The sequence below is a fragment of the Pan paniscus genome, chromosome 13 (genome assembly GCF_029289425.2).
Source record: "Pan paniscus chromosome 13, NHGRI_mPanPan1-v2.0_pri, whole genome shotgun sequence".
NCBI lineage: Eukaryota > Metazoa > Chordata > Mammalia > Primates > Hominidae > Pan > Pan paniscus.
In genome coordinates, this window is record NC_073262.2 from 94,074,558 (window position 1) to 94,101,825 (window position 27,268).

Genomic DNA, 27,268 nt, shown 5'->3' on the forward strand with positions numbered 1-27,268 from the left:
TGAGCTAGATAGTAGAAGGTATGTGTCTGGTGGGTCAGATTTCATAGAGCACACCCATACCCACAAGTACCTTCTATAGTTGTCTTTGAAAATGCAGTTATGAGGAAACTAGAGTGAAGAATATTTTTGTGTTTAGTTTGTGTGCCTGATATTTATATTTACAGAAATGTAAGTAGACAAAACCCTCTGGTTTGATTGCAGTCAGATTAGAACATATGTTGGGAGAGGATCCTAGTTTAAAAAAAAATCCAAGAAACTTTCTGTGATGAGTTGCTTTTGTTATTCTCAATTGAATGAATTTTTTTTTGCATCTTAACTCTATTTTATTGAGGTATCATTTATGTGAAGTGATAAGCACAGATCTGAAGTGAACAGTTCAATTTTTTTTAACCATTATATATACTTTAGTAACCACCACCCAGGTTAAGACGTAAAACATTTCCATTACCTCAGAAAGCTTCTTCGTTCCCCTCCTTTTTTTATTTTTACAGCTTTTCCAAGAAATCTTAATTAATAAACCCCAAGGTTGTGAATATATTATCGTATATTTTCTTCTAGAAGCTTTATAGTTTCAGATTTCATATTTAGGTCTGTTTCCCCCCCCATGTAGATATCCTGTTGCACTAATACCATATTGAAAACAGTCTTCTTTTCCCATTGATTTGCTTTGTGGCCTTTATTGATAATCTGTTGAATGTATATGTAGGGGTCTGAACTTACTAGGCCATTCCATTTATCTATTTGTCCATCTTTATTTAAGCCAAAGAGTAGACATTATTTTTATAAATGGTAAAAGAGAAAGCATAGTAACACTGATGCCAAACTAGCTAAGATGTAGTTGTCCACGTAAGTGTGTAATTTCACAGTTGTAGTTAGGCAGCCGTAATCATGAATGTTTAAGTATTAGTTAGGACACAGGGATTGCTGCAGTATGATCCAAAGCTAGCAATGATTTAAGCAAGATTGATGTTTATTTCTTAAGTAACTTCTAAGTATGAGGACTCCAGAGCTGACAGGGCAGCTCCTTCTGTTTTGTGGCTCTGCCGTTTCCTGGGTGTGTTCCTCGTCTGCATGGAGGAAGATGGCTGTCCACCGTGTCAACATTTGCAGCCAGCAGTAAGCTGGAGGAGACGAAGGGGAGTGCCTGTCCCTTCTTTTAAAAACACTGACTAGAGGCTGCAGACATTACTTCCCCTCTGATCCTAGTGGCCAGAAGTTGCTCACCTGGCCACATCTACTTGCAAAGGAGGTTGGGAAATAAAGTTTTTCCCTGGGCAGCAAAGTGCCCTGTTAAGAAAGGAGAACAGATATAGGGAGGAAACAGTGTTTTTTATCTTTTTATTGAGGTATAATACACATACATTAAAGTGCATGGATCTTAACTGTACAGCTTCTTGAAGTTTTACAGATGTATGTACTTGTGTTACCCCATCCAGATCAAGTGGTAAAACATTCCCGTCAGTCCAGAAGGTTCCCTTGTGTCCCTTGCATGTTGATCCCCCACTACTACCTCTCCCCAGAGGTAACAGCAATACTGATTTTTAACCATGGGTTAGTTTTGCTTGAACTTGATATAAATGGAATCATAACTACAGCATGTACTCTTGTGTTGGGCTTCTTTTCACTCAATGAAATGTCAGTAATACTTATCCACATTATTGCATTTATTAGTGTGTTCTTTTTAAAATTACTGTGCCTGCAGTATTGTATTTATTTTTAGGTGGTTGTAAAATGATTTGAAATAATTTCAAAAGTAATGACTAGGTTTCTTAAGAATAACAAATAATTGTTTTGCTATGAAACAGTTATATATAATACTTTGTGAAAACATAGACTATTATATCCATAGGAGGCAGTTTATAACCTAAAATCTTTGTGATCTTTAAGGTGTATCAAACCGAATGATAAAAAAGCAGCACACATCTTCAACGAGGCTCTAGTGTGTCATCAGATCAGGTACCTGGGGCTTTTGGAGAACGTCCGAGTGCGGAGGGCAGGCTACGCCTTCAGGCAGGCCTATGAACCTTGCCTAGAAAGATACAAAATGCTTTGTAAACAAACATGGCCTCATTGGAAAGGACCAGCCAGGTAAGAAATTCAGTGACCATATTTAATAATGAATGTTTTAAGTGGTCAAATAATACGGTGTTTCTTCACATGCTGTTAGATAAAACAGAATTTTATGAAAAACTGGATGTAACCTCTGTTTTGGACCTTCTTCCATTAGGATACCATTTTGTGCTAAGGTCAAAATAAGACTTACCAAATCCACATTTGGGACTTGTATGGCAATAATATTAATTTTTAGAATATGCCCAAGGTAGGTTCGTAGGAGGTGGTTTGTAATTTGATACACTTATATTTGTGTAGAATCATAGAAGGGTAGAATTAGAGACAGGTTGGATTACCACTCGTCACTTTTCCCATGAAGAATTTGGCTGCAGAGAGAATCAGTGGATGGGTGAAGGTCCCTCTCTTTGCCTATATCTATACCAGTTAATCAATAGACGATACGAGCAGGTAGGATTCACAGTGTCAGCATTACTGCTAGGAGAGCTGGATTAGAGAACGTAGCTTGGACCCAGGGCCATACAGCTTTCAGCTGGTCTGTCCTGAATTGCATTTACTCATCCAGTCCCAGACAGAGTGCTGGACACTGCAGGCCCAGTGGTGCATCCCCATGTCCTGTGAGCTCTCCACAGGCAGAGAGAACTGTGTACTGACGGGCGGCTGTTGCAGGAGAGAAATCAAGCCTTATTCCTTCTGCCCTCACCAGAGAGGCTGCTCCTCTGCAGGCTGAAGAAGGCTTGCCCCTGAATACTGCTGGAGGGCTGACATGCCTGTTTCATGGGCCTAGGCAGGAAATGGGCGATTTTCATTTAACTGTACTGATATTGCCTACACATTATTCTCACTGCACCTGGCCTTTCACAGGAACATCAACACACCTAGGACACTTACCTTGTATTATAAGAAGATCTAGAAACTCCAGATGTATGGTGCGGTCTCTGATGCCTAATTTAGTACCCTAATTTAATGTAGGATTTGGGTACTGTTTCAGTTCCCATTGCTAATTTCCGGGGTGTTATGGTAAACAGGTACCATAATACAGAATGTGTATTCACTCCCTGCCTGGCATCTAGTCTGCAGGTGGGTGGAGTGAGGTTTAGTTCTAAAGACTGATGTTGAAACCGGGGTCCAGGATGGAGAGGTCAGGGCCAAGTCCAGTTCTTGCTCCCACTGGGTAAGGCCAACGTTCCTTAGCATCCCGTTGGTCTGGGACTGTTTCTTGGTCTGTGCTTTTATTCTCAGAGGCAGAAACAATGTTTAAAATATTTTCAGGAATTAACTGAGTGAGTTTAAAATAGATCTGAATTTCTTGCACACCCTCCTGGCCCAGGTTGGTACATCATTATAGGTATTTTTGATACAAGTATTGCCTCTACTAATGAAATCAAGAAATTGGCTTTAATACCACATTTTCTTAGAATACATAGTTATGAACCCAAATTTACTTTTTCAGTGTTTACTGGATTAAGTTTAATTTGTGGAAAATTCTTTGATAAATGGATGATTGCTGAAAGAGCAATTACACTTGGAAATGAAGCTATGTTTTATACCACTGAGAACCTGATACCATGATAGAAGATAAAACTATTTTTGTAACTCAGAAAACTCACTGTTTTTATTTTTATTTTTTTAGGTCTGGTGTGGAGGTCCTATTTAATGAATTAGAAATTCCCGTGGAAGAATACTCCTTTGGTAGATCAAAGATATTCATCCGAAACCCAAGAACAGTATGTAACGAAAACCTTTACACTCTGAACTTAAGTTGGAATCGTATAGGAAAGTTCTTAAAATATGTTTAACTTTATAACATTATATGACGGGCCACCATGAATGCCACAAAACACGTGTGTTTATCTACAAATAATCAAGAGGCAGGGACAGATAAGGGTAAGGGGCGGTAGAAGAATGCGTATTTTTTATGAACCATCAAAGTCTTTGCTCTGACAGATTGTACAACACTTAAGAAATCACAAAGAAACTGTTAGGACAACGGTACAACATGCATAGCAACTGCAGGTAAACAGTCTGTATTTGTAATACCTGAATTATACGTTAATTCTAAGAACTACAGCCCCATTATTTAGAGGTACAGGAAAGCACTAAAATGAAAATTTTTTTTAAGTTAAAAAAAATACTTTTAGCATTCTACCTCATAGAACCCCAAGGAAATCTTTTTGTCAATGAATAGATGAGTGTGAAGTATAATGAGTATAGCAGGTGACTGGTAATTTGGAAATGTTAAGATTTTGGAAAGTATTTAATTCATTTAAGAGAATTTTCCAGCATCTACCTTCCATTAGTAATTGCATCCTCATAGACAGTGTGAAGGTAAACTTAAGGTCAATTCAGCCCCTCTCTGATTTGTCATAAATTCTGAATCACTGGAATAAAAATTGTAAGTCTTTCATGAATCCATCAAAATAATTTTCTCATGGACCATTATCCATATCATATATAATGCATATGGTTTTTCAGTTCTTTTTTTCAATGTAATTGACTCCAACATCATGGCATTTTGTCTCCTGAAAATTCCTTTCCTGTATGCTGTGAGGTTTCAGAGGATTTTTGATAAGTCCATCTATCATTTCTTGTTAGTTATTCAAATTAGAAGATCTGAGGAAGCAACGCCTGGAGGACTTGGCCACTCTCATTCAGAAGATATATCGGGGGTGGAAATGCCGCACACACTTCCTGCTAATGAAAAAAAGCCAAATTGTGATTGCCGCCTGGTACAGGAGATATGCGGTAAGAGTCTCAGTCATTTTAAATCAGTAATAACAATGCTAATTTGCCAACATTTATTATGTACTTACCATGTATGTGATTTTTACATACTTAATTCTCTCAACAACCTCATGAGATAATGGATGTTCTTAATGGTTCTTTTTTTTAAAGATGAGAAAACTAAGACACTAAGCTGTTAAGTAATTTGCCCACAGCCACATAGCTATAAGTGGTAGAGCTGGGATTTGAATCCAAGACAGTATTAGAGCTCAAGTTCAGTGTGCCGTACTGCCTTTCACTGATCTAGCTGTATTTGGTTGGAAATACATTTTTAATTTGGTCATCAGATTGGAAGAGACAATATCCTTTAAGCTTTTGATTTGGTTGGGCTAGTTTTTCAAAGTAATTGGCTATTCTTTGGCTATTCTTTATTGTAGCAGCTTTGAAAGTGGCTTTAATTCCAGAAAGCTAATGCCATGTTTTTGTAGATTTCTGGTTTTGGTTAAAGGATTGCATTCTCTTTAGTCCTTAGGTATCTGGCTCTATTAACTATAGGGAAAGATTCAATAATAAATAATGTTTACCTAGTTAATATGAAATTTCTTTTTGGCATTTCCTTCCTCATTTGATTGTAGAGATTTTGTTGAAGGCATACCACAGGTATGAGAGAAGCCTGAAGGTTTGCCTCAGGGTTAATTGAAACTTGGGCTGTGTTCTCACAAAATGAATTAAGTTTGCACTCACATCTCCTTTCTTATATTCTTCCTCTTTTTCAGCCATAAAGAGACTTTGCTATAGGGCTGTATATAATCAAGACATAATTTACGCTGACCTATTCTCACATAATACATTTTAGTTTATTATTTCCAAGTTTTACAAATTAATGAGGTATTTAAGTGATTAAGCTAAAGAAAATCAGCTTGAGACTATCTTTACAATGGCTCATGCTAGTTAAGATTATAACCAGCAGTATAAGTCTTAAAATATGAGTCTGCCCAGCCATGTGAATGATAGAGTCATTCATATGCATTCTGCAGAGGCACTTTGGACTGTTGTCACCCAGCCTGGTGGCCGTGGAGTCTCCTCTGTACACATAATACCACTCCTTAACTCTGCTGCAGATTCATAATGCTCCGTTTTCTGTTAGCCTGAGAAAGGGAGGACCAACAAGAGGACAAAAAAGTCCTCAAGGAGCCCTTTTTATAATTTCTTATTTAGAGGTCATTAAGAAAAGTTTACAAGTGTGCTGGATTCATCTGTCTTGAATTCTACAAATATTTTTGAAACACGTTAGCAAGGTGGACAAAACAGCCTAATTCCTGACTTCCTAAAGTTTATATCTAATGAAAGACAATATGCATTTAAGCAAACAAATAATCAGAACAATTATAGACTGTTGTAAGTGCTAGGAAGGAAATAGAGAACTGCCATAAAGAATAATGGGGAGGCGGGATGTGAACTAAGCTAGAGTGGTCAAGGAGAAACTTCGGGGAGGGGCCATTTGATCAGAAGGATGAGAAAGAACAGGCAATGCAAAGGAAGCTCAAGTACTGTTTGTACCTTTTCTCCCAACATAAAGCTTTTATATCACCAGATTTTAAAAAGTCACGATTTATCATTAGTTCATGATGTCAGGAGTTATGAGCAATATTAGTTTGTAGAATGAAAACTAATAATAGCCCCAGTTTTAGAGAATGCATTAACTTTGTTCTAGTGTTACATCTCTTTCAAAATTTGAACTACATACCTCAACCAGTTCACTACATGTTACTCAAGCCAGTGGTTAAACTCATTATTTTCCCTCAACCAGATGACTCAAAAGATTTCTTGAATGCTCCTTTTTAGTCGCTGATTACTTTTAAGTTATTCCGTATTTTGTAATATTTCATGTTTCCTAGAGATGAATTTTCAAGTGAGATATACTTATTTTCAAGACATTTATTAATTAAAAAGGAAAATACAGAGGTACCAAATGCATGTCAGAGTGATGGTCAGATACTGTAGCTATTCTACAGCTACATCTGTGGAATATTACTCTGGGGAGAATCCTAGAGATTTTCCACCTCCTCATTTAACAGCTGGGGAAACTGAGGCCCAGAGAAGGTGAGTGGCTTGTCTGAGGTCCCAGGGTCCTCTTGGATTTTCTCCCTGGCATCCTTTTTTGTTCCTCTGCCCATCTATTGGTACCATCACCCATTACCTCTGATCTTCCAAGACATAGCCTGGAAGCCTGGGAAGGCATCTCTCCCGCCTCAGAGAATGGGGGCTGAGCCAGCTAGCACTTCTAACATGAGGGATTCACAATGTGACTTTAGTACTTCGAAATGCTGTGAATTTTCATTAGGGATGCCCATGTTTCAGTGTATATTCCAAAGTGAATACTGTAAAAGCTCACTTTTCTAGGGAGTATTCCAGCAGCCTCCACTCCAGGGCGTCAGCCCTAGAAGTAAGAAAGGCCTCTGGGCATTGAGCTTGTTGAGCCAGAGCTGGGAGCCTCACTAGGTCTTCTTTGACCTTCCCCACCTGGAATTAACCTCTGCTGCCTCTGAGCCTGACTGTTGTGCTCTCTGTGCTGCATCTGTCCCAGGGTACTGTTTATCCTTTCTTTATACTGTTGACCTGTGTTCACTTCAACTCCTTGAGGGCAGGGATGCAGTCAGATGCACATTTATATCCTCATGGTCCTATTAAAAGGCTTTATGCATAGTAGAGGCTCAATATATAAATATTTAGTTGATTGATAGCAGTTTACTTAAATTTTTAGCTGATTTTCCAGCTTGAGGCAGAGTAAAAGTAGCAAACCTAAAAGAAACTAGGGAGGTTTAGAGGTGGGTCCAGTAAGTAGCATGGTGAGAAATGACACCAAGAAGAGAGAACACTCAAAAGCAGATGCAGAACTCAGTGGGTTTTCATTCAATATGCATTTACTGAGTATCTGCCGTGTGTGGAACCCTGTATTATAACAGCATGAGATGAAGAAAATAATGATAATAATGCTGTGTCCTGAGTCATTTAGGAATTATTTTATTTAGCATCCTTAACGCATACTTTGGATTAACTGTAATAATATTGGATTGTTTGATATTTTGGTTTCTTTATGTATTGGTTTCCAGAAGGAGTATGGATAATTGAGTCAGACGAAGTGAGCAAATACCCTTTCTCAATCCTTGTATGCGTTACAGATATGTAACTACAACTGCCGATATCTTCCCCTTTTATCCTACAGCAACAAAAGAGGTACCAGCAGACAAAGAGTTCCGCCTTAGTAATTCAGTCTTATATCCGGGGTTGGAAGGTGAGTTTAAAAGAAGTATGCTTTATTTATTTTGGGTTTTCTGGTTTTTCACAAAGGATAATGTCTTTAGGGTCACCCTGCAGAGGAGGGGCTCCTCTGTCTCCTGCCTCGCCTGTAAACAGTCAGATGGAAAGAATAAATATTATGGGCCAAACAGGGACCCTGGTGACCATGTCTTGGCCACTTCCTTCTAACCAGCTTTCTTTTTAAGCGCTTTGTTCTGTAAGCAGGAAGTCCTTGAAATAATACCCATACATGATTTCAGTATCCCTTTGCCCCGTGTTTTCGAGAAAAACTGTGGTACAGAAGGCTATCTCACAGCCATTGCTTTCGTACTCAGAATCCCTACCCCAGTGACTTCCGTAACTGTCCAGTAACCATCTTGCAGGCTACCCATCACGATTGAAAGATCCTGAGATCTGGCCAGGTCTAGTGGTGGGGACATGGAGGAGCCGTCACGGTGGACAGCCTGGTTCTAGGTCCTTGCTGCCAAAGCTTGGTTCAAGGGTCACTGAACTACAGGCCACAGGCTACATCTAGCCTGCGGCCTGTTCTCATACAACCTGCAAGCTAAGAATGGTTTTTATATTTTTAACCGTTGTTTTTAAAAAAGCAAAAGAAGATGATTTCATGACATATGAAAAGTATATGGAATAGAGATTTCAGTGTACATAAATAAAGTTTTATTGGAACACAGCCACATTCATTTATTTCACAGATTGTCTGGCTGCTGTAGCACTACAGTGGTAGAGTCAAGTAGTAGCGATAGACTGTGTGACCTTCAGAGCCAAAAGCAGTTACCATCTGGCATTTTACAGAAAAAGTTTACTGATCCCTGATCTAGGTCAACGATACTTCAGAGCCTGTTCTGACCACTTTCCTGTGAGGAGACTTTGTGGTATGGTCTGGATCCAGAGGGGTAGTGCCCAGGCCTGGAGCCCTTTCAGAGGGTAGACGCTGGGTCCCGAGTCCAGCAACACTGACCGACCTTGCCCAGGCCCTCGACAACTTAAGGGCTTAGCAGTTGTCTCACAGCAAATGGCAAAACACAAATCTGAACATGTAGAGTAAGTGAAACTGCTGCCTGCAGGCTCTTCCTTGGCCTCATGGCTGGACCTTGGGGCCCCGTTTATAGGCGAGAGACCTTACAGGAAGGACCCAAAGTCCACCTTGAAACCAGGTGTCCTCCTGGCCCCCATAAAATCAGTTTCCAGCAACTAATGGAAAGAAGTCACTGGTTTGGGATCAATGAGATCATTTTGGTTTTGGAGTTTTAAAAATATCTTGAATAAAAAGGACAGCTACAGTTACATTCCAGGCAATAATAATGAAAGAGATACAGTGGCCTTTAGAGGATCATTGGAATCCTCTGGCCCCTTTCTGAGAACTGTTTCATCCCACAGATGTGTGCCAGCTTGTGGTGCTGTAGTCAGATTTTTCCCATTGTGTATCAGGGTACGGGAGGCTGCTGTTCCAATCAAGTGGAAACCCATGCTTAATGATGTCTTCATTGTCCACCTTCTCATAGTCAGTTTGGGGCTAGTCACCTTCGCCTTCTTTAACCTGTTGATTTATCACAATAGCATGGGTGTTAGGACGATCATCTCTTCAGGTTTTTTTTTCAAGTCACTGTCAATTCCTTTTTTTTTAAACATTCTCTCTTTTGGGTGATTCTGCCCTTTAGGCTCGAAAAATTCTGCGGGAACTGAAGCATCAAAAGCGCTGTAAGGAAGCAGTCACGACCATTGCTGCATATTGGCATGGGACCCAGGTAGGCCCGAGACCCCAAGGAAGGCGGTGGGTCAGCAGTAACGTCATGTGGAACCATGAACCCTCGGCTTCAGGGGCAGAAAATATTTCACTGGCTTGAGCTACTGAGCACGTGTTTGCCTCTTGCTCTTTCCAACATTTTGTTGTGGGGTGGTGGCACATGCTTTTGCGTTTACCATTTGGTGGTGACTAGTGTCTCTCTTTTTCTTTCTTCATTGAAAACCAGCAGTAACCTTTCCTGCCTTAAACTTTTCTGTAACTCCTTTTCAAATGCATCACAGGCGCGAAGGGAACTGAGACGGCTGAAGGAGGAGGCTAGGAATAAACATGCTATTGCAGTTATTTGGGCTTACTGGCTTGGATCTAAGGTACTTGATGCACATATCCCAACACTCCATCCTGGAATTCTGCAATAATCAGTCCTTACCTCTAGCCTATTAGGGGATGAGTGACTACAATTAATAGTGGCTCACACTGGTGCATGTCCTAGCCGCCAGATTTAACACACCTGGAAACATTAGTTCAGTAGTATGCATAGGAAGCTTAGGCATGCATAGGTCAATAAAACTAATTGCTTACTAAAAAGGCACTAGTATCATTGCTCTTTAAAACAAAACAAAACAAAACAACTCTTAAATAACATGCATGTTTAGGTTCCCCCCGGCCCCCATTGATGAATGCTAGCAGTTTTTTAGAGGTTTTCTGGAGGGGTTGCGCATGTTGGGAATGTTCAAGTTTGGGCTTCAGTCGGTCTTCTGCAACATGTTGACAATGGAAATGCCTCTAACATATGTCTTAAAAATATTAATTTATGAATGAAATTTTTTTTTAGGCTCAGTGTGGCAGCTATTGATTATAAGCAAAATATTACATGTGCAAAGAATTATCATCCGTGATTTAACAGAAAACTATGTTCATGCACAGCTAGCTATGATTGCCACTGAAGAATCCCAGGAATTTCAGCATCAGCTGTTTGTTTTCAGAAACAAAGGCCTCCTGAAATACTCTCACTAATCCCCAGGCATAGTCGTGGGCTCTGTGAACATTTCACATACCCCAAGGGACAGGATTTTTAGATGTTTTTGTTACTTAGAAAATCAAAGGTCATCTTTGCTAAAAATGTGTATTCCAGTTAGAAACACAAACATCAACAGAGTCCTGTGTTTTGAAGTCCACCTTGTCAATGTTGTAAGCCTATCTTATGAGAAAATGAGAAAAGTCAACATCTGCCTGCATAAAGAGCTAATTTGCCAAAAACTAACCAGAGTTGTTCATCTGTGCTTTTCCTGAAAATCTGTGAAGAACAAACTTGTTCCTCTAGTCAACTGAGGGAAATGTCATAGCAGAAGCAAAAGGACTCTTAGATGGGTCTTGCTAAGATTTCTCCATCCAGTGAGTTCATTTCCCAGTCTCAGTACTATAATATCTTGAACAATCAGTGCCTATTTGTATCCTTTAGAATAGCTTGCCTAAGATTATTTTTTCCCTAAGAGTAATTTTTAAACCTATAAGTTTAACCTATAATTGCTTCAGTCTTCCAGTATATTTTACTTTTGCGACCTTAGCTAAAATTGAATTTTTACACATGCCAGTTTTCATTTTTTGACTGGAAGGAATTTTTGAGTTTTGTTAGTTTTGGTTTTTGTTTGCACTTCAGAGAAATAAACTTTTTTCCTCCCAGTTTTCTAAGTGATTGTTCACAAGAGTTGTCTTTTTATCCATCCAAAGGGATGAACTCAGGAGTGCATAGCTTCTTCAGCCCAATGTGCTGTCAGCAAAGGGGAGTCTAATGACGTCATTAGGGCTGTTACTCAGAGTTTGAAGGCTTTGATATGGGAGTGAAAGAGTGTGGAGAAGGCAGCGAACAGAGAGAGAGAACAGGGGAGAAAAAAGGAAAGGAATGGAAGTAAGGGGTGGGAAATGATTAGCTTGGGAACCACACAGATTGTCCTTCTCTGGAACAGAATCTCAGTGCACTGAAAATATAAGCGCTGCACCAGCCTGACACCAATTCTTTGGGTTTAAATTGTTATGCACTGTTCCTCTGTCATTCTGAAATCCTTATTCATAAATTGGCTCTTCTGTTTGGTGGGGTATCTTTTTCTGGTCATTTGTGCTGTCTGCATTGGGCTGTCTCTTTTATTTACTATCTAAAACATTCTAGGCTCGAAGGGAATTGAAACGCTTGAAGGAGGAGGCTAGGCGTAAGCATGCAGTTGCTGTCATTTGGGCTTACTGGCTTGGACTGAAGGTACTTCCTCAACCACTTGTTTCTGTCCGGGGTGAACTTCATAAAGCCTAGCACCTACTAACCCTGAGAAAATGATTGATTATGCTTGCTGATGGTCTGCACAGTCTTGTAGAATGTCATCTTGCTTAATTTTGTACCTTTTTCAGAAGAAACCTATACACTAATTTTTTTTCTGATTTTGTGATTTCTATTTCTTTAAATAATAGGTTTAATGTAATAGCAATATGGCATGTTTTATTCAAGATACTATGTTATCAAAGTTCTAGTTTGTTATCTTTATGAGTGTAAAGTTGTTTTTTTAAAATCTGTGAGACACAGTTACAATAGTTGAGCTAAAAGCTGCCCTACATCCGCAGTGACCAGCCTAGTGATGCCAGGCTTTTGTTTCCCTTTTTGTGCCAATTCTGCCCCAATAATGGCTGCCTGCAGTAGAGCTTTCTTCAGAGCGACCATTGTTCTAATTGTTCAGTGTCGGAACCAAAGGGTCTTGCATCACTAAGCTTACAGATTTTGATGAATGAGTTCAGAGATTCAGAGATCAGTGGATCATTCATGTTAAAGAGAACCTCGAATTCAAATACCTTGTGATTATGGCAGGGTTTATTTTGAAATGGTGCTTACTACAGTAGGGTACACTTATGTGTACAGAACTACACATAAGTAAATAACTCTGAGCTCTGAGAAGCCCTTAGAATATTCTTTACACCATGTAAGGATCTGGTCTTCCAAATTCAATAATTAGTCACCATAGGAAGCCATCCATATTGCCTTTTGGGGATAATTAGGCCCCTTTCTGACAGTATTCCTTATCATTGTTTTTACTTTAATCTTATGACATTTAATCTTACTCCAAATATTTGAATATTATCTGAGTAATCATTGACTCTAAGTCTGAACAACCATTAGAAATATCCCTGAATCCTGCTTTGAACAATCTGCATTTTTTTCTGCAATTTCAGCCTATAAACTTTAGTAAATTATCCTTTTTGATTATACTGAATATTCACCAAGTAATATTTGAAGTAATTAAGAAGTAACTTAAATATGAATTTTAACAGATGTTCTATTTGAAGAACTCCAAACAAGCTCTATAACCGGTTTTTTTAAGTCAAACAAAAGTAAACATTTTCCCATTTAACTCACATCTTTAGTTTTCTGGGTTTAACTGCATATGATTTCAAAACATTTTTGCATTAAGGGTGTACACTAGCAACCTACAAAGCAAATTCAGTTTGTAGGGGAATATTATTTTAGCAGAAGTTAACTGGGCTTACTCTAGACATAACTTTTTTCCTCTCAGTCTCCAACAAAACAGAGGTACTTTACTATATAACCAGTATTATTGTATGAAATAAGATCAAACTTACTTGAAGTCCAAGAATATAATAATTTTGTACTTTTTTTTTCTAAAAGAGAATCATGTTAATATGAATGATAATTTTGCCCTCTCAAATGATTGACTTTTCTTGTGGAAATAATTACAAAGTGCAGTGGGCCTTTTTAAGACTCCCAGTTCCCCAGGGGGCACCATCGTATATGCCAGCATGTTGTCACCAGGCTTTTAGTGTCTGTAGTTGTATTTTGGGAGAAATAACCTGCCCTGTCGAATATCAAAATGCATATAGCAATGAGCTCAGTTATGAGGCTCAACTAAATATAGTATGACTTCAGGTATATTTTTAATGATATATTCTTATGTAACTTCATTTGTCTGCTTTCCTATACTATTATAATTTCAGGAGCCAATTATTAGGTAACATTTTTCTTCTCCTTGTCCCTTCTCACCTTAGTTTGAGATTAGAAATGTTTGTGGATCTGACAACTCTGTGGCTAAAAGACAGATGATAATCAGTAACTAGAATATGAATACAGGCATACCTCAGAGATATTGCAGGCTCAGTTCCAGATCTCTGCAATAAAGTGAATATCACAATAAAGTGAATCACACAAATGTTTTGTTTGCCAGTGCAAATAAAAGTTATGTTTACACTGTCTCTACTGTAGTCTATTAAGTATCTAATAGCCTTATGTCTAAAAAGCCAAAGTACATACTTTACAAATACTTCATTGCCAAAAAATGCTAACCATCATCTGAGCCTTCAGCAAGTTGTAATCTTTTTGCTGGTGGAGAGTCTTGGCTTATCTTGATGTCGATGGCTGCTGACTGATGAGGGTGGTGGCTGCTGAAGGTTGTGGTGGCTGTGGCAATTTCTTAAAATAAGATAACAATGAAATTTGCCACATAGATTGACTTCCTTTCCTGAAAGATTTCTGTATAGCATATGTTGGCATTTGATAGCATTTTACCCAGTGTAGAACTTCTTTCAAAATTGAATTGAATCCTCTCAAACCTTGCCACTGGTTTTGTCAACTAAGCTTATGGAATATTCCAAATCCTTTGTTGTCATTTCAACAGTGTTCACAGCATCTTCATCAGGAGTAGATTCCATCTCAGGAAACTACTTTATTTGGTCATCCATAAGAAGCAACTCCTTGTTCATTTCCATCTTATCTTGAGATTGCAGCAATTCAGTCCCATCTTCAGGTTTCACTTCTAATTCTAGTTGTTACTATATCTGCCACATCTGCAGTTACTTCCTCCACTAAAGTTGTGAGCCCCCTCCAAGTCATCCATGAGAGTTGGAATCAACTTCTTCCAAACTTCTATTAATGTGGCTGTTTTGACCTCCTCCCATGAATCTGGAATATTCTTAATGGCATCCAGACCGATGACTCTTTTCTGGAAAGTTTTTAATTTACTTTGCCCAGATCCACCAGAGGAATCACTGTCTATGGCAGGTATAGCCTTATAAAATGTATTTCTTAAATCATAAGACTGGGAATTACTCCTTGATCCATGAGCTGCAGAATGGATGTTGTGTTAGCAGGCATGAAAACATTAATCTCCTCGTATATCTCCATCAGAGCTCTTGGGTGACCAGGTGCCTTGTCAGTGTGCATGAATATTTTGAAAGTTCTCTCTTTTCTGAGCAGTAGGTCTCAATATGGGGCTTAAGATAGTCAGTAAACCATGCTGTAAGCAGATGTGCTGTCATCCAGGCTTTGTTGTTCCATTTATGGAGCACACAGGCGGAGTAGATTTAGCATAATTCCTAAGCTGTAGGATTTTTATAATGGTAAATGAGCATTAGCTCCAACTTAAAGTTAGCAGCTGTATTATTCTTTAACAAGAGAATCAACCTGTCCTTTGAAGCCAGACATTAGCTTTTCCTCTCTAGCTATGAAAGTCTAGATGGCATCTTCTTCCAATAGCAGGCTGTTTTGTCTACATTGGAAATCTGTTGTTGAGTGTAGCCACATTCATGAGTGATCTAGTTAGATCTTCTGGATAACTTTCTGCAGCTTCTCTATCAGCACTTGCTGCTTCTTTCCTTAACCTTCATGAAAAGTTAATAAACTTTTCTTCTGCAGCTTCCTCACCTCTCTCAGCCTTCTTAGAACTGAAGAGAGTTAGGACATTGCTCTGGATTAAGCATTGCTTAGAGGATATTGTGGCTGGTTTGATCTTATATCTAGACCACTAAAATTTTCTCCTTATCAGCAATGAAGCTGTTTCACTTTCTTATCATTTGTATGTTCACTGGAATAACACTTTTAATTTCCTTCAAGAATGTTTCTTTTGCATTTATAACTTGGCTGTTTGGCACAAGGGTCCTAGCTTTTGGCCTGCCTCAGCTGTTGACATGCCTTCCTCACTAAGCTTAATCATTTCTAGCTTTCAATTTAAAGTAAGAAGTGTGTGACCCTTCCTTTCAGTTGAACACTGAGAAGCCATTGTAGGGTTATTAATTCAATATTAATTAACTTCTATATTGCTGTGTCTTAGGGAATAAGGGAGGCCCGAGGAGAGGGAGAGAGATGGGAGAATGGCCAATGGGTGGAGCAGTCAGAATACACACACTGTCTCTTGATTAAGTTCACCATCTTACAGATAGAAAAATAATGAAAAAGTTTGAAATATTGTGAGAATTATCAAAATGTGACAGACACAGAATGAGCACATGCTGTTGGAAAAATGGTGCCAATAGGCTTGTTTGATGCAGGGTTGCCACAAACCTTCAATTTGTAAAAACTCAATGTCTGCAAAGTGCATTAAAATGAGGTATGCCTGTAAAAAGAAAAACTGCCTATATGGTATATGTTACAGTTTTTAAACCTTAACAGTCTTTAGATGTAGAGAATGGGTCTGGTGCAAAAATGCTCAGAGGGACCAGGTTGGTCATACAGATGAGGAAAGCATCAGATGGGAGGTGGATCAGGAGCAAAGGGACTCGTGTAGTTTGGAGCATGCATGCCTCATCTAAAGGCAGCAGCAGCTACTTTGGTCTCCCTGGCACTTATTTTATAGGACTAGGCCTCAATGTTGCTAGATCTTAGACAACTTTAAGAGAAATCTGCAGTCTGAATTGTTATATTAAGTTCTTAACTTAAAAATATGCATACAGAACATTTATCTATAAACTGAATTTGGATAGAAGATTACTAGCTTACATCCCGTAACGTAGAAATATTTGGAACATGTGCAGTTAAACCTAGAAAACTAGAAAGAAAAGAAAAAAGATATGTAATATCTGAATTATTCAGATAGGCTAATATTTTGCTAAATTCTAACTCTCCCATTTGTATCTGGATGGTAATAAATACTTAAGATATTTTTCCTTCAATTTCAAAATTTAACTATATAATTTATTCATTTGTTATACAAACACTCCACTTCATTACTGTTATTTGTTAGACATTAGTATATGAAGTAAATATAACAATGTAGCAAGGAAAAAATATGTGAACTAAAACTATAATATGATGTTTTAAGTGCTCTGATAGCATTAAGTATAAAGTTTGGTGGGAGTAGAGATGATAGAGAAAAATTAATGCAATGAAATGGAAGATAATGGTAGTTTCAAAGCTTCTATTTAAATTCTTAGCCATATTCAGTTCTCAGTGTGTAGTACTAAAGCCTTATCTTCTATGCAAGGCTTTTGGAAACTGATACAGTTCTTCAGACTTTTTTTTTCTTTTTGCCTTTTACAAAACAATCTGAAGAGAACATTATTTTATATAATTTTTAATGTATTTTAATTGGGGATGCGTTTGCAGCTGTGCCTGTAAAATGTTTCTTGTCAAATCATCAGATTCTTCAAAAACTACTAAGAGGATTTAAAACATCAATTCATGCTGGTTTCATCATTTTACATTTCTTAATTTCTTTCTCTCTGACTTAAGATCCACTATGTGAATGTGTTTCAATTATTTTACTAAATCTAGAAAGGACACTTATAAACTGACTTGTTTGACATTTTTTCATTTTTAATAGAGGTGTATCATTACGGACCTGTACCAGCCACACATTAACCACTGTAACCTACATCTTCTTTTTAAAGGTACGTAGAGAATACAGGAAATTCTTCAGAGCCAATGCTGGAAAGAAAATCTATGAGTTTACACTTCAGAGAATTGTAAGTTGACACTTTATGTCTGTGGATAATCAGCATTGTGGAATTACCCACCTAATATCACCAACTCCATAAAATGTGCCTTTTCCTAAATGACAAAAGTGACTTTTTAAATAATAATTAAATCATAGCTATGACACTGAGAGTTAGTTATCTTTTAAAATCATCTTCTTCCAAATTCTGGTAGAATTGTGTCAGAAAGAGTTGTTAATGGCCCGTATATTATTAATACAGTGTTTGCCTTATTTGACAGAGAGAACTTTTGGGGGAAAGTGGATCCAAGAAAGCCATGACCTTACCCTGTGAAACTGCCATGAGCTGTGGCAGGGCAAGGCTGGCAAGCAAATTAGTGGGGAGAGGGGTGACAGGGAGCCAGGCTGTGCAGCTCCACCCACATGGACTCTGGAGTTCTCCATCTTTCAGAGAGGTGTATGTAGTGCTGAACAGACTGCAAACTCTGGAGCCAGCCCCCACTGCCACTTAGTGTGACTAAGGAACTGGATTTTTAAATTTAATTTAATTTTAATTACTTAAAATGTAAATATAAATAGCCTGTGTGACTAGTGACTGCATTTTAGACAATACAGCTCTATAGAGCTAGCTGGTATTAGCATTAGTGTTAATATGAGTGTTAGCATTACTATTCTTCTTTTCTCTTAACCATTTGGTGGAACTCATATTTCCCCAACCAGTATGAAAGAGTGGAATAGAGACTTCCCAGATGAGTTACAGTTTTATACATTCCAAAGTTAAATAAATTCTACTGTTGTCTCGTTTATTTGATCATGATGTATGTAAAACAGTATCTTTTGTGGTATATTTTCCTCATGTAGTATTTTCTGTCAACCCATCACAGGTGCAAAAATACTTCTTGGAAATGAAAAATAAGATGCCTTCCTTATCTCCAATAGACAAGAATTGGCCCTCAAGACCTTACTTATTCTTGGATTCTACTCACAAGGAGCTAAAAAGGATTTTCCACTTGTGGAGGGTAAAATGTCATGTTACATCTTTTCGGAGACTTTCTTATTTATTTTGAGTGTTTGAAAACACATAAAATCAAAACTGTTAACACATTCTTCCTTTGCCTCAAAGAGGATTACTTGAGGACTTTGGTGATTTTCCCCCATGCACCATATTGAGTTTCTACGAGAGCCCCTGCAGCGGCCCAGGCGTTCCCTGTGCGGTCGCCTCTCGGCCCTGGCTGGAACGGGGAGCACAGGGCTGCATTTTCTTTCCATTCCAGGTTCCAGCTGCTCTCAAGTAGTTCAGCTTTTTGTTCATTTGTTTCTCTCTTTGTCTAAAGGAATACTGTAGGACAGAGAAATCATAAAATTTGGACACCTTCAGGCAACATAGTTAAATCCTGCAAATTGAAGAGTTTACTTTATCAGATGTACAGAACAGATAATCAGATAATACATGTGAACACACACACTTTGATGGGTGGGAAAAAAGGCTTTTTCCTGTCCCTAAAGATAGTAACACATTCTCTATCTAAATTACAGGGAAGCTGGAAATCTGTTTTATACTGCCTTTTATTTTAGCTCTCTTATTTTATATAAGAGGACATGGCTTGTAATTTAGATGTTGCCCAGCATGGAACACCTGGGGCACTTGTATAGATGTTGACCTTACTTCGATAACCTAGTCAGTTGATATGTGGAATGTTAAATATATGCAGTTATCAGATGTAATAAAATCATGAGATGGAAGGGCATGTATTTAGTAAATGAATGCTCAGTACACACATCCTCCAGGAAACTTTCCTGCCCAGCACGGTGGGCTTGTTTTTTTGTTAGAATCATCTATGTATAGAGTGACATTATCGCTGATTAGCTTGATAAGTGGTACCATACAACATAAGGAACTGGATTCTGAGTTCTGTTCTCTAACAGCCAATTTGGCGAGGTTCATGAACCTCTTAATGGCTTGTCTCCTTTCTTGAGTCTAACCCAGAAACTGTTTTCAGAAATAATGACAGGGAGCTCCCATTGCTGGGGATCTGCACCACCTCTGCCCTCCCCTGGCTTTGCAATCTCACCCATCCCTCCATTGGATTGGAGGTGGGAGATGAGGGCTGTTTATTCCTGAAGGGAGCCTTTCCATGGAAAGGGTCAGCAGCAATGCTCACACTTCTTCATGCAATTATTTCAGTAGCACTTGACCACACCTGTAACTGAATTTCTAGGAATGCTCATCTAAAAAACCTAGCCCTGCTCCTCTGGCCACTGTCTCCTCTCATTGCAGCTTCAGAGATGGAGTGAAAGGGGATATCTCAGGTCCCTCATCCCTATTGTAAAATGGTAGTGGGGGGATTTGGAGCAGTGGTTTTCAAACTGTCATGGCATATTTGTGGTCATGAAATCAATTTAGTGGATTACTACCAGCGTTTTTCAATAAAATGCAATAGAATAGAAAATAGCAGAGTGTACAATATATAGAAAGGATTGAGTATTGTTTTGTGACGCTTTTGTGTCAATTTTCTCTGTATGTGTGTGGAAATGTGCTTAGTGGATTATGATGCACAATATTTTTACTGTGAGTCTCTCTAGAAGAGTGACAGCCTCAGGACTAGAGGATTTCCAAGGATTGACATAGTGGGAGGAAATAGTACTTGCAAGGCCCATGCCCACTAGGCCCTGGTGTGTTTTGAAGAAGCATCCCAGGTTCTGCAATACAAATAATACTCTGACATTTTCCAAGACAAACTTTTTAAAACCCACAAGGGAAAAATGTTTTTGGCCTTTTTTAGTGAATGTTTTGTACTTTCTCCCTTATTCTTGTTGCTGATAAATTGTCTTAGCATATTTAAGAATGAGTAATGATTTATTTATATAAATGATGTTTTGTTTCTTTCTTCTCATATCTCACAGTGTAAAAAATACAGGGACCAATTCACAGACCAGCAGAAACTTATTTATGAAGAGAAACTAGAAGCCAGTGAACTCTTCAAAGACAAGAAGGCTTTATACCCATCTAGGTATTATGGCTTTGCTTTACCCATAAAATTCAGGATTATAAAAGTTTCTCAAGTATATTTGTACGCCGTTTTGCCTGGTGTTTGATTTCAGTCTTAGATGAGTGATTTTTAGTTCTGTGAATCATTTTATAATCAGCTTGATGTAAACACATTTATTTGAGCTATGGCTTCTATAGTGCAGTTTAATGAAATGAGGTTACGATTGTTGGTTTCACTCCATTAGCATTAGCTCAAACACTTTACTAAATAATTAGAAGTCATTTAACGTAAAAATTATATAGCCTGTTAAGATACGTTTGCATTGTAAATTCCTGTTCCTTTTCCGTAGTTTTCAAAGACTAGCCAAATTTCTGTTGGCAATATACTTTAATCACCATTCCAGTCTTCCTGCCATAGCAAGCAAGGTCAGAAACTTATTTGTAAGGTAAATGAAAGAGCGAGCCAGGATAGTACTTTTTGAGTGTTGCTTGAGCACTGGTCTGTGGTGCCCTTTGGTCTGCTAACTCAACGGATATGACTTCTGTGGCCTGTACGGCACGTTCAGTTCCTTTATTTTAGACACCATGGACTCAGAAAAAGAAGGAACACCAATCCCAAGTTCAGCAAGTGAAGTCCTTGGTAAAGACTGTTTATCCCAATAGTCTTACATCTCCTGCATTCATCACTTCCTCCCAGCAATCTAATCCCATTTTCGTCTGGTGTTTATAAAAAAGTAGATTGTACAATTTCAAGCCAAATCTGTAACAACTTTAAGCTTCTCCCAATGAATGGCCAAAGAAAGAATGTATTATATGCTGAGTATATTCACATTTATTACATAAATTATGTTTATATTCTCTGTGACTTTGTACACATTTAAAATATCTTCCTTTTAAAGGATTAAAGGAATATACATTGCCAGACTCACTGGGTTTAAATATTTTAAATTGTACAACTTCATTGGTTAGCTGATGTGGCTACTTGAGGTGATACATACTCCCTTAAGTCAAACACAGTGTCTAAATCCAAAGTTGTCCAAAGTGCCTGTTATATAAAGCATATTCAAACAGGAGAATTTGTCTGTATGCTTGCTTCAGCAACTAATTTTATTCAGCTTTTTTTTAATACATTTTTAAATTAGGGAATAACCTTCTTAATGAACATTTCCTGTGGATGACTCTTCAGAAACTACAGGCTGGAAAATACATCTTTGAGGAAACAATTTAAAAGCCTGTTAGCATTTTTATAATTTAAAACACAGTTGAATAGGAACCAAAAAAAGTTAACTTCAAGCCAAGTCCTTTTTGGGTAGTCTTATCAGTTTTCAGGGATAGTGGCACACTCACCCCACAGCAGTGAGAGAGGTGGAATAATTTAGCCTCCCACCACCCTGCAAAGTGGCAGCTCTTATGGGAGTTGGCCTTTTATATCCTGAGAGCTGTGAAACGCTGACCACCTACGTGGATTTTTCTTCCCTGATCCTCCACCCACAACATAAGCATTTAAATTTGTATTTGCAAATTGCCAGAACTTTGTAGCTCAAAATGAAGCTTATAGATTCCTTGAAGCAGCAGTTTTTCCTTGGTGCCTTTGATGAACCTGTCCTGAAAGAGTCCCCCGACAAGTCTTTAGGGAAATTGATATCTTAGTGATAAGTGTACAGTTAACCTTTTACAAAAATTAGTTTGTTTGGGAAAAAAAAAATTGCCCTGATTCTGAATGTTTGCTTTGGTTACTTCTGTCCATTTAGAGGCATATTCTAGGAGAAGAGGCTTGATTCTCCTTTCATATACAGATGCTGCTTAACTTATGATGCAGTTACACACAGATAACCCATCATATGGGTTATGAGTGATTTCTATCTTGATTGTTCCATGTGATGAGATTATTATCAAAGTCCTGCCCACCAAATGCCATGATCACCTCAAAAATATATTTGAAATAGGTTTAAGGTTTCATTTCCAACTTATATTTAGGACAGATGCAAGCGTAATGTATAAAATAAATTGAAGTCAATTTTTATGAAGTTGTCATATGTCATATGAAGTTGAAAATATCGTAAGTTGAAAATGCATTTAATACACCTAACCTACTGAACACAATCACTTAGCCTAGCCTACCTTAAACATGCTCAGCACACTTACATTAGCCTACAGTTGGGCACAATCATCTAACACAAAGCCTGTTTTATAATAAAGTGTTGGATATCTCATGTGGTTTATTGACCACCGTACTGAAAGTGAAAAACAGAATGGTTTATGAGCACCACTGTAAAGTTGAAAAACCCTAAGTCAAACCAAGTCAGAGACCATCTGTATTGCCTACTTAGAACCACAGTTACATGTTAATATTAAGTGTTCTATAGTTTTCTTCTAAAGTGATTGCCCTGGATCTGTTCTTTCCCAGAAGGCCTATTGATTTTCTTATTCTCTGCAAGAAATGAAATTTTTCTTTAGAGCAGGTGATGGTAATGATTTCAGCTCTTTTTTCACTGCCACATATTGTTTGAAGGCGTTAGTAAATCCTTTGTGAGCAGCTGTTAACTTTATATTAACAGATTAGAAGAAATTGCCTTTTCCTTCACATGAGGCCATGTACTTGAGTCTTAGCTGTTGTTCTTATGAGTGATTTCTGTCTTGATTGTTCCATGTGATAAGATTATTATCAAAGTCCTGCCCACCAAATGCCATGATCACCCCAAAAATGTATTTGAAATAGGTTTAAGGTTTCATTTCCAACTTATATTTAGGACAGATGTAAGTGTAATATATAAAATAAATTGAAATCAGTTTTTATGAAGTTGTCAGCTACTCCTTAGAATCAACTGACCTGTTTCCTTTTTTTAGTAGTACTTTCATTTGAAACTATTTCTAATGTGCAGGAATTTTTTTCCTTTAGTGTTGGGCAACCATTCCAAGGGGCTTACCTGGAAATCAACAAGAACCCCAAGTATAAGAAACTCAAAGATGCCATTGAAGAAAAGATCATCATTGCTGAAGTCGTGAACAAAATTAACCGTGCTAATGGGAAGGTAAAAATGCTAACCTTGAAGACTGATAAGAAGTACCTATTAGTTGGGATAGTCACCCTGTTTTCTGAATGTAAAAATTTGCATTTCATGTTCTCAGTAGAGTTAACTATGAAGGCGGCTATTTCCCCTTACCTTTAAGCTTAGGTGGAATTTTGCTTGTTCTCTGACATTTTTATGAAATAAAACATATTATTTATGTTCTTTACTGTGTTCTTGGTTTACATAGGTATGTTTGTTGAAGGATATTGGAATTTTTGCAAATAATGCCTTAAACTCATGGACCATTTTTGAATATTTGTGATCATTGGTTTTATACTATTTTTTATTTTGATTTAGAGTACATCTCGGATTTTCCTCTTAACAAACAATAATCTCCTTCTTGCTGACCAAAAGTCTGGACAAATCAAGTCAGAGGTTCCATTGGTGGATGTGACCAAGGTATCAATGAGCTCACAAAATGATGGCTTCTTCGCCGTCCATCTCAAAGAGGTAAAGGTTCAACAGAAGATTTCTGTGCTTAATCTCTCAGCCATTGATTTAAAAAATTTCCATATCTGATAATCCTATCGCAGTTTATATATCTGCCTTGCTAATTTGCAAATTTTGGATATTCGCCCCTATGTAAAATCTCGGACTCAGTTTTTCAGTAATTGAATAAAGTTAATCACTTTTATTGACCAGTTTACTTTACTTTTTGAGACTAATACATAGAAATATCAAGATGTTTTAAATTTTGTTTTCTCCTGTTTTTTCTTCTATGTATCAACTTAGTAAATGTCTTAATGTTCATCTCTAATCTGGGGGTTTACATTAAAGGATACAACTAAAATAAAATAACCGCCAGTTAATTTTAACCTAAATAATTTTTAGTGTTCTGTGCCTTTAGCTTAACCAGGACTCCTGGCTTCGATGCAGTGGTTACGTGTAGGTTCTGGAGTTGGTCTCACTCACTTTATGATGATTTTGGCCAAGGCATTTAATTTGTGTGTGCCTATCTACTTTTTCTCATCTTTAAAATGGGGATAGTAAGAGTGCCTACTTCATAGCATTGTTGTAAGGATTAAGGATTAAATGAGACACTGGAGGAACAGGGCCTGTCACATAACACATAGTCACTGAATAAACAAAAGTTACCAAATATTGATCATATGTAGGGACATGTGTCTAGCTAATAATGTTACTCTCTGGCCAACCCTAAACTTAGAAAAATCCCCAAAGCTTCCCTTAGCCTGTTTACCCTATTTTGGATCTTAACTTAAAGGGGGCATATCAAATACTAGGACAGTGATTCTCAACCTCAGTGACACATGTAAACAGCTTGGGAACTTTAAAAATTCTGATGCCCAGGCCATACCCCTATGAAATCAAATTAGAATTTCTGAGAGGGGGCACAAGCATCATGTTTTTTTTTTTTTTTGAATAAACCCAGATGATTCCCTTGCACAGCTAAGGCTGAGAGCCACTGCCCTAGGATATTTGTTGGAAGTGTTGTCATTAGGGTTTTAACCAAATCGCTGAAAAGTTTTTTAATCAAGTCCTTCAGAAGAGTTGCGGGATAGGTCCATGCTCCTCAAACCTGAATGTGTAAACCCATACCTGGAGGTTGTGTTGTGGTTTCATATTCACTGGGGCTGTGGTAGGGCCTGAGATTCTGCTTTTCTAGCAAGCTCCAAGTGATGCAGATGGTGCTTCTGCTGCATCCACCGACTTTAGGTAGAAGGGGATTAGGTAACCTTACTAAAGTGCTCTGAGCAAGTTGGAAGAAACACTGCTTTTGTCATTATTGTTTACCTTGGGAGAATGGATTCCAGGATCTGATGTTTTAAAGAGACTTTAAGTATGTTTTTAGCCAAGCCTGTAAATATTGACCTTCTAAGGTATCTTTAATTATGACCGACTCTTGGTTTGTCCTTGCAGGGCTCAGAAGCAGCGAGTAAAGGAGACTTTCTCTTCAGCAGTGATCACCTGATTGAAATGGCCACCAAGCTCTATCGCACGACTCTCAGCCAAACCAAACAGAAGCTCAATATTGAGATTTCCGATGAGTACGTTCATGTATTGTTTGAAAACCCTTTTTCTCTTTCAGCTTTTTTGTTTTAGTTCAGCTCTCGATCTCATTCATTAATACAACTACTTATTAAGTACCAGGTAGGTGTCTAGTAGTTGTTCCACATGATAAATGGGCAGTGAATGACACTGACCAAGTCTCCAACCTCATGTACCTGACATCCTAGTGGAAGAGACCAGTATGTACAAATAAAATGATGAAATAGTTGATAAGATTTTGGCTAACAAGTGTTTATGGAGGAAAAAAAGGGTTAAGAGTCAGAGAGTAGGCCAGGCGCAGTGGCTCACGCCTGTAATCCCAGCACTTTGGGAGGCCGAGGCAGGCGAATCATGAGGTTAGGAGTTCAAGACCAGCCTGGCCAACATGGTGAAACTGTCTCTACTTAAAATACAAAAAAAATTAGCTGGGCGTGGTGGCGGGCGCCTGTAATCCCAGCTACTCAAGAGGCTGAGGCAGGAGAATCTCTTGAACCCGGGAGGCGGAGATTGCAATGAGCCGAGATCGTGCCACCGCACTCCAGCCTGAGTGACAGTGTGAGACTCCGTCTCAGAAAAAAAAAAAGAGTCAGGGAGGCCTCTTTGATGTGGTGACATCTGAGACTGGTATAAATTTGAAATTTGCTTCTTCAATTTCTCATTAGGGTTCTGATTATAGAAGTTAGTTATTTGCATACAGGTTGGGGCATCCCCTGATTTATTGTATCTATCTATGTAAGTGTTTTGGACAAATCTGAGTTACTGTGTTGATTATACTTAATTGGTTACCTTTCAATAGATTGTTTACCTGCTTATATACTTCTTTGCATGTCTAGATTGCTCAGGAAATTATATTCTTTTCTAATTAAGAATTTTCTAGTCTATTCTGTTTCAACTCTTCCTAAAAGTCTTTCTAAAATAAATTTACACCCATTTCTGCCCCTTTGTAAGTCAGACTCTCTTTGATATGTTAGGATTTTGCAGTGCTGTGGGCTTTTCTTAAGTTCTCATTGAAGTGTTTAGATTTGGGTGGGAGGTTGGGCTTCATGTATACTCTATATTGGAAATTGCTGTTCGGACTAAATAACTTTTCTTGTTAATGAGATCTTTCTCATAAAGAAATTAGGAAAAAAGATAATGTTTGGTGTGTTTCAGTTAAGGATTTAACACGTTAGGGCCTATTAGAGCTTTAAAATCCCTTTATAATAGTTGAAGTTTTTCATAATCTGGGAGAATGGGCTTTGGTGGGGCTGCTAATTCTCACTCACCATGGGAAGATCGTATGTATCCCAGACAGCAGAAGCTCCTCAGTGTACAGACGAAGCAGTCTCATAGTTGTCCCACTATGTGAATAAACTCATCTTTACACAGAAAGGAAATCACACCAACATCCAGACCACAAAGTACTGCTATTTTTAAGCATTTCCCAAACCAGGATTCTAGGAACATTGCTTGTACAGGATGCTAATAACAACGTACTGTGAAAAAATTGTTCTCTGATGGAAATTTAAAATCTTTCTTCACTACATTACATCTCAGAGCCCCTGAAATCTTGTTGTGATTCTCCTGAGGAGCTTTGCGGGGATAGCGTGTGGCGTGATTCCTAAACATAGTCAACCACAGAGCTCCTTCAGCAGCTCTCACAGCT

General features: G+C 38.1%; 1 protein-coding gene across 9 annotated transcripts in view; it reads left to right on the top strand.

Annotated features, from left to right (window-relative positions):
- MYO1B (myosin IB) overlaps positions 1 to 27,268 on the top strand; it is a 179,473-nt gene that overhangs the window by 144,926 nt on the left and 7,279 nt on the right. For 4 of the 9 annotated variants that reach the window (XM_003825286.6, XM_055108900.2, XM_055108898.1 and 1 more), the window contains 13 exons: positions 1,888 to 2,088; positions 3,704 to 3,797; positions 4,666 to 4,815; positions 8,021 to 8,089; positions 9,774 to 9,860; positions 10,141 to 10,227; positions 12,024 to 12,110; positions 17,513 to 17,587; positions 18,441 to 18,575; positions 20,461 to 20,567; positions 23,445 to 23,577; positions 23,914 to 24,066; positions 25,495 to 25,622. In XM_003825286.6, coding sequence (XP_003825334.1) covers positions 1,888 to 2,088; positions 3,704 to 3,797; positions 4,666 to 4,815; positions 8,021 to 8,089; positions 9,774 to 9,860; positions 10,141 to 10,227; positions 12,024 to 12,110; positions 17,513 to 17,587; positions 18,441 to 18,575; positions 20,461 to 20,567; positions 23,445 to 23,577; positions 23,914 to 24,066; positions 25,495 to 25,622 — 1,506 coding nt within the window. The remainder of the gene's footprint in view (positions 1 to 1,887; positions 2,089 to 3,703; positions 3,798 to 4,665; positions 4,816 to 8,020; positions 8,090 to 9,773; positions 9,861 to 10,140; positions 10,228 to 12,023; positions 12,111 to 17,512; positions 17,588 to 18,440; positions 18,576 to 20,460; positions 20,568 to 23,444; positions 23,578 to 23,913; positions 24,067 to 25,494; positions 25,623 to 27,268) is intronic. The other 5 variants (XM_008950629.6, XM_063595501.1, XM_055108899.2 and 2 more) reach the window with 2 other exon arrangements.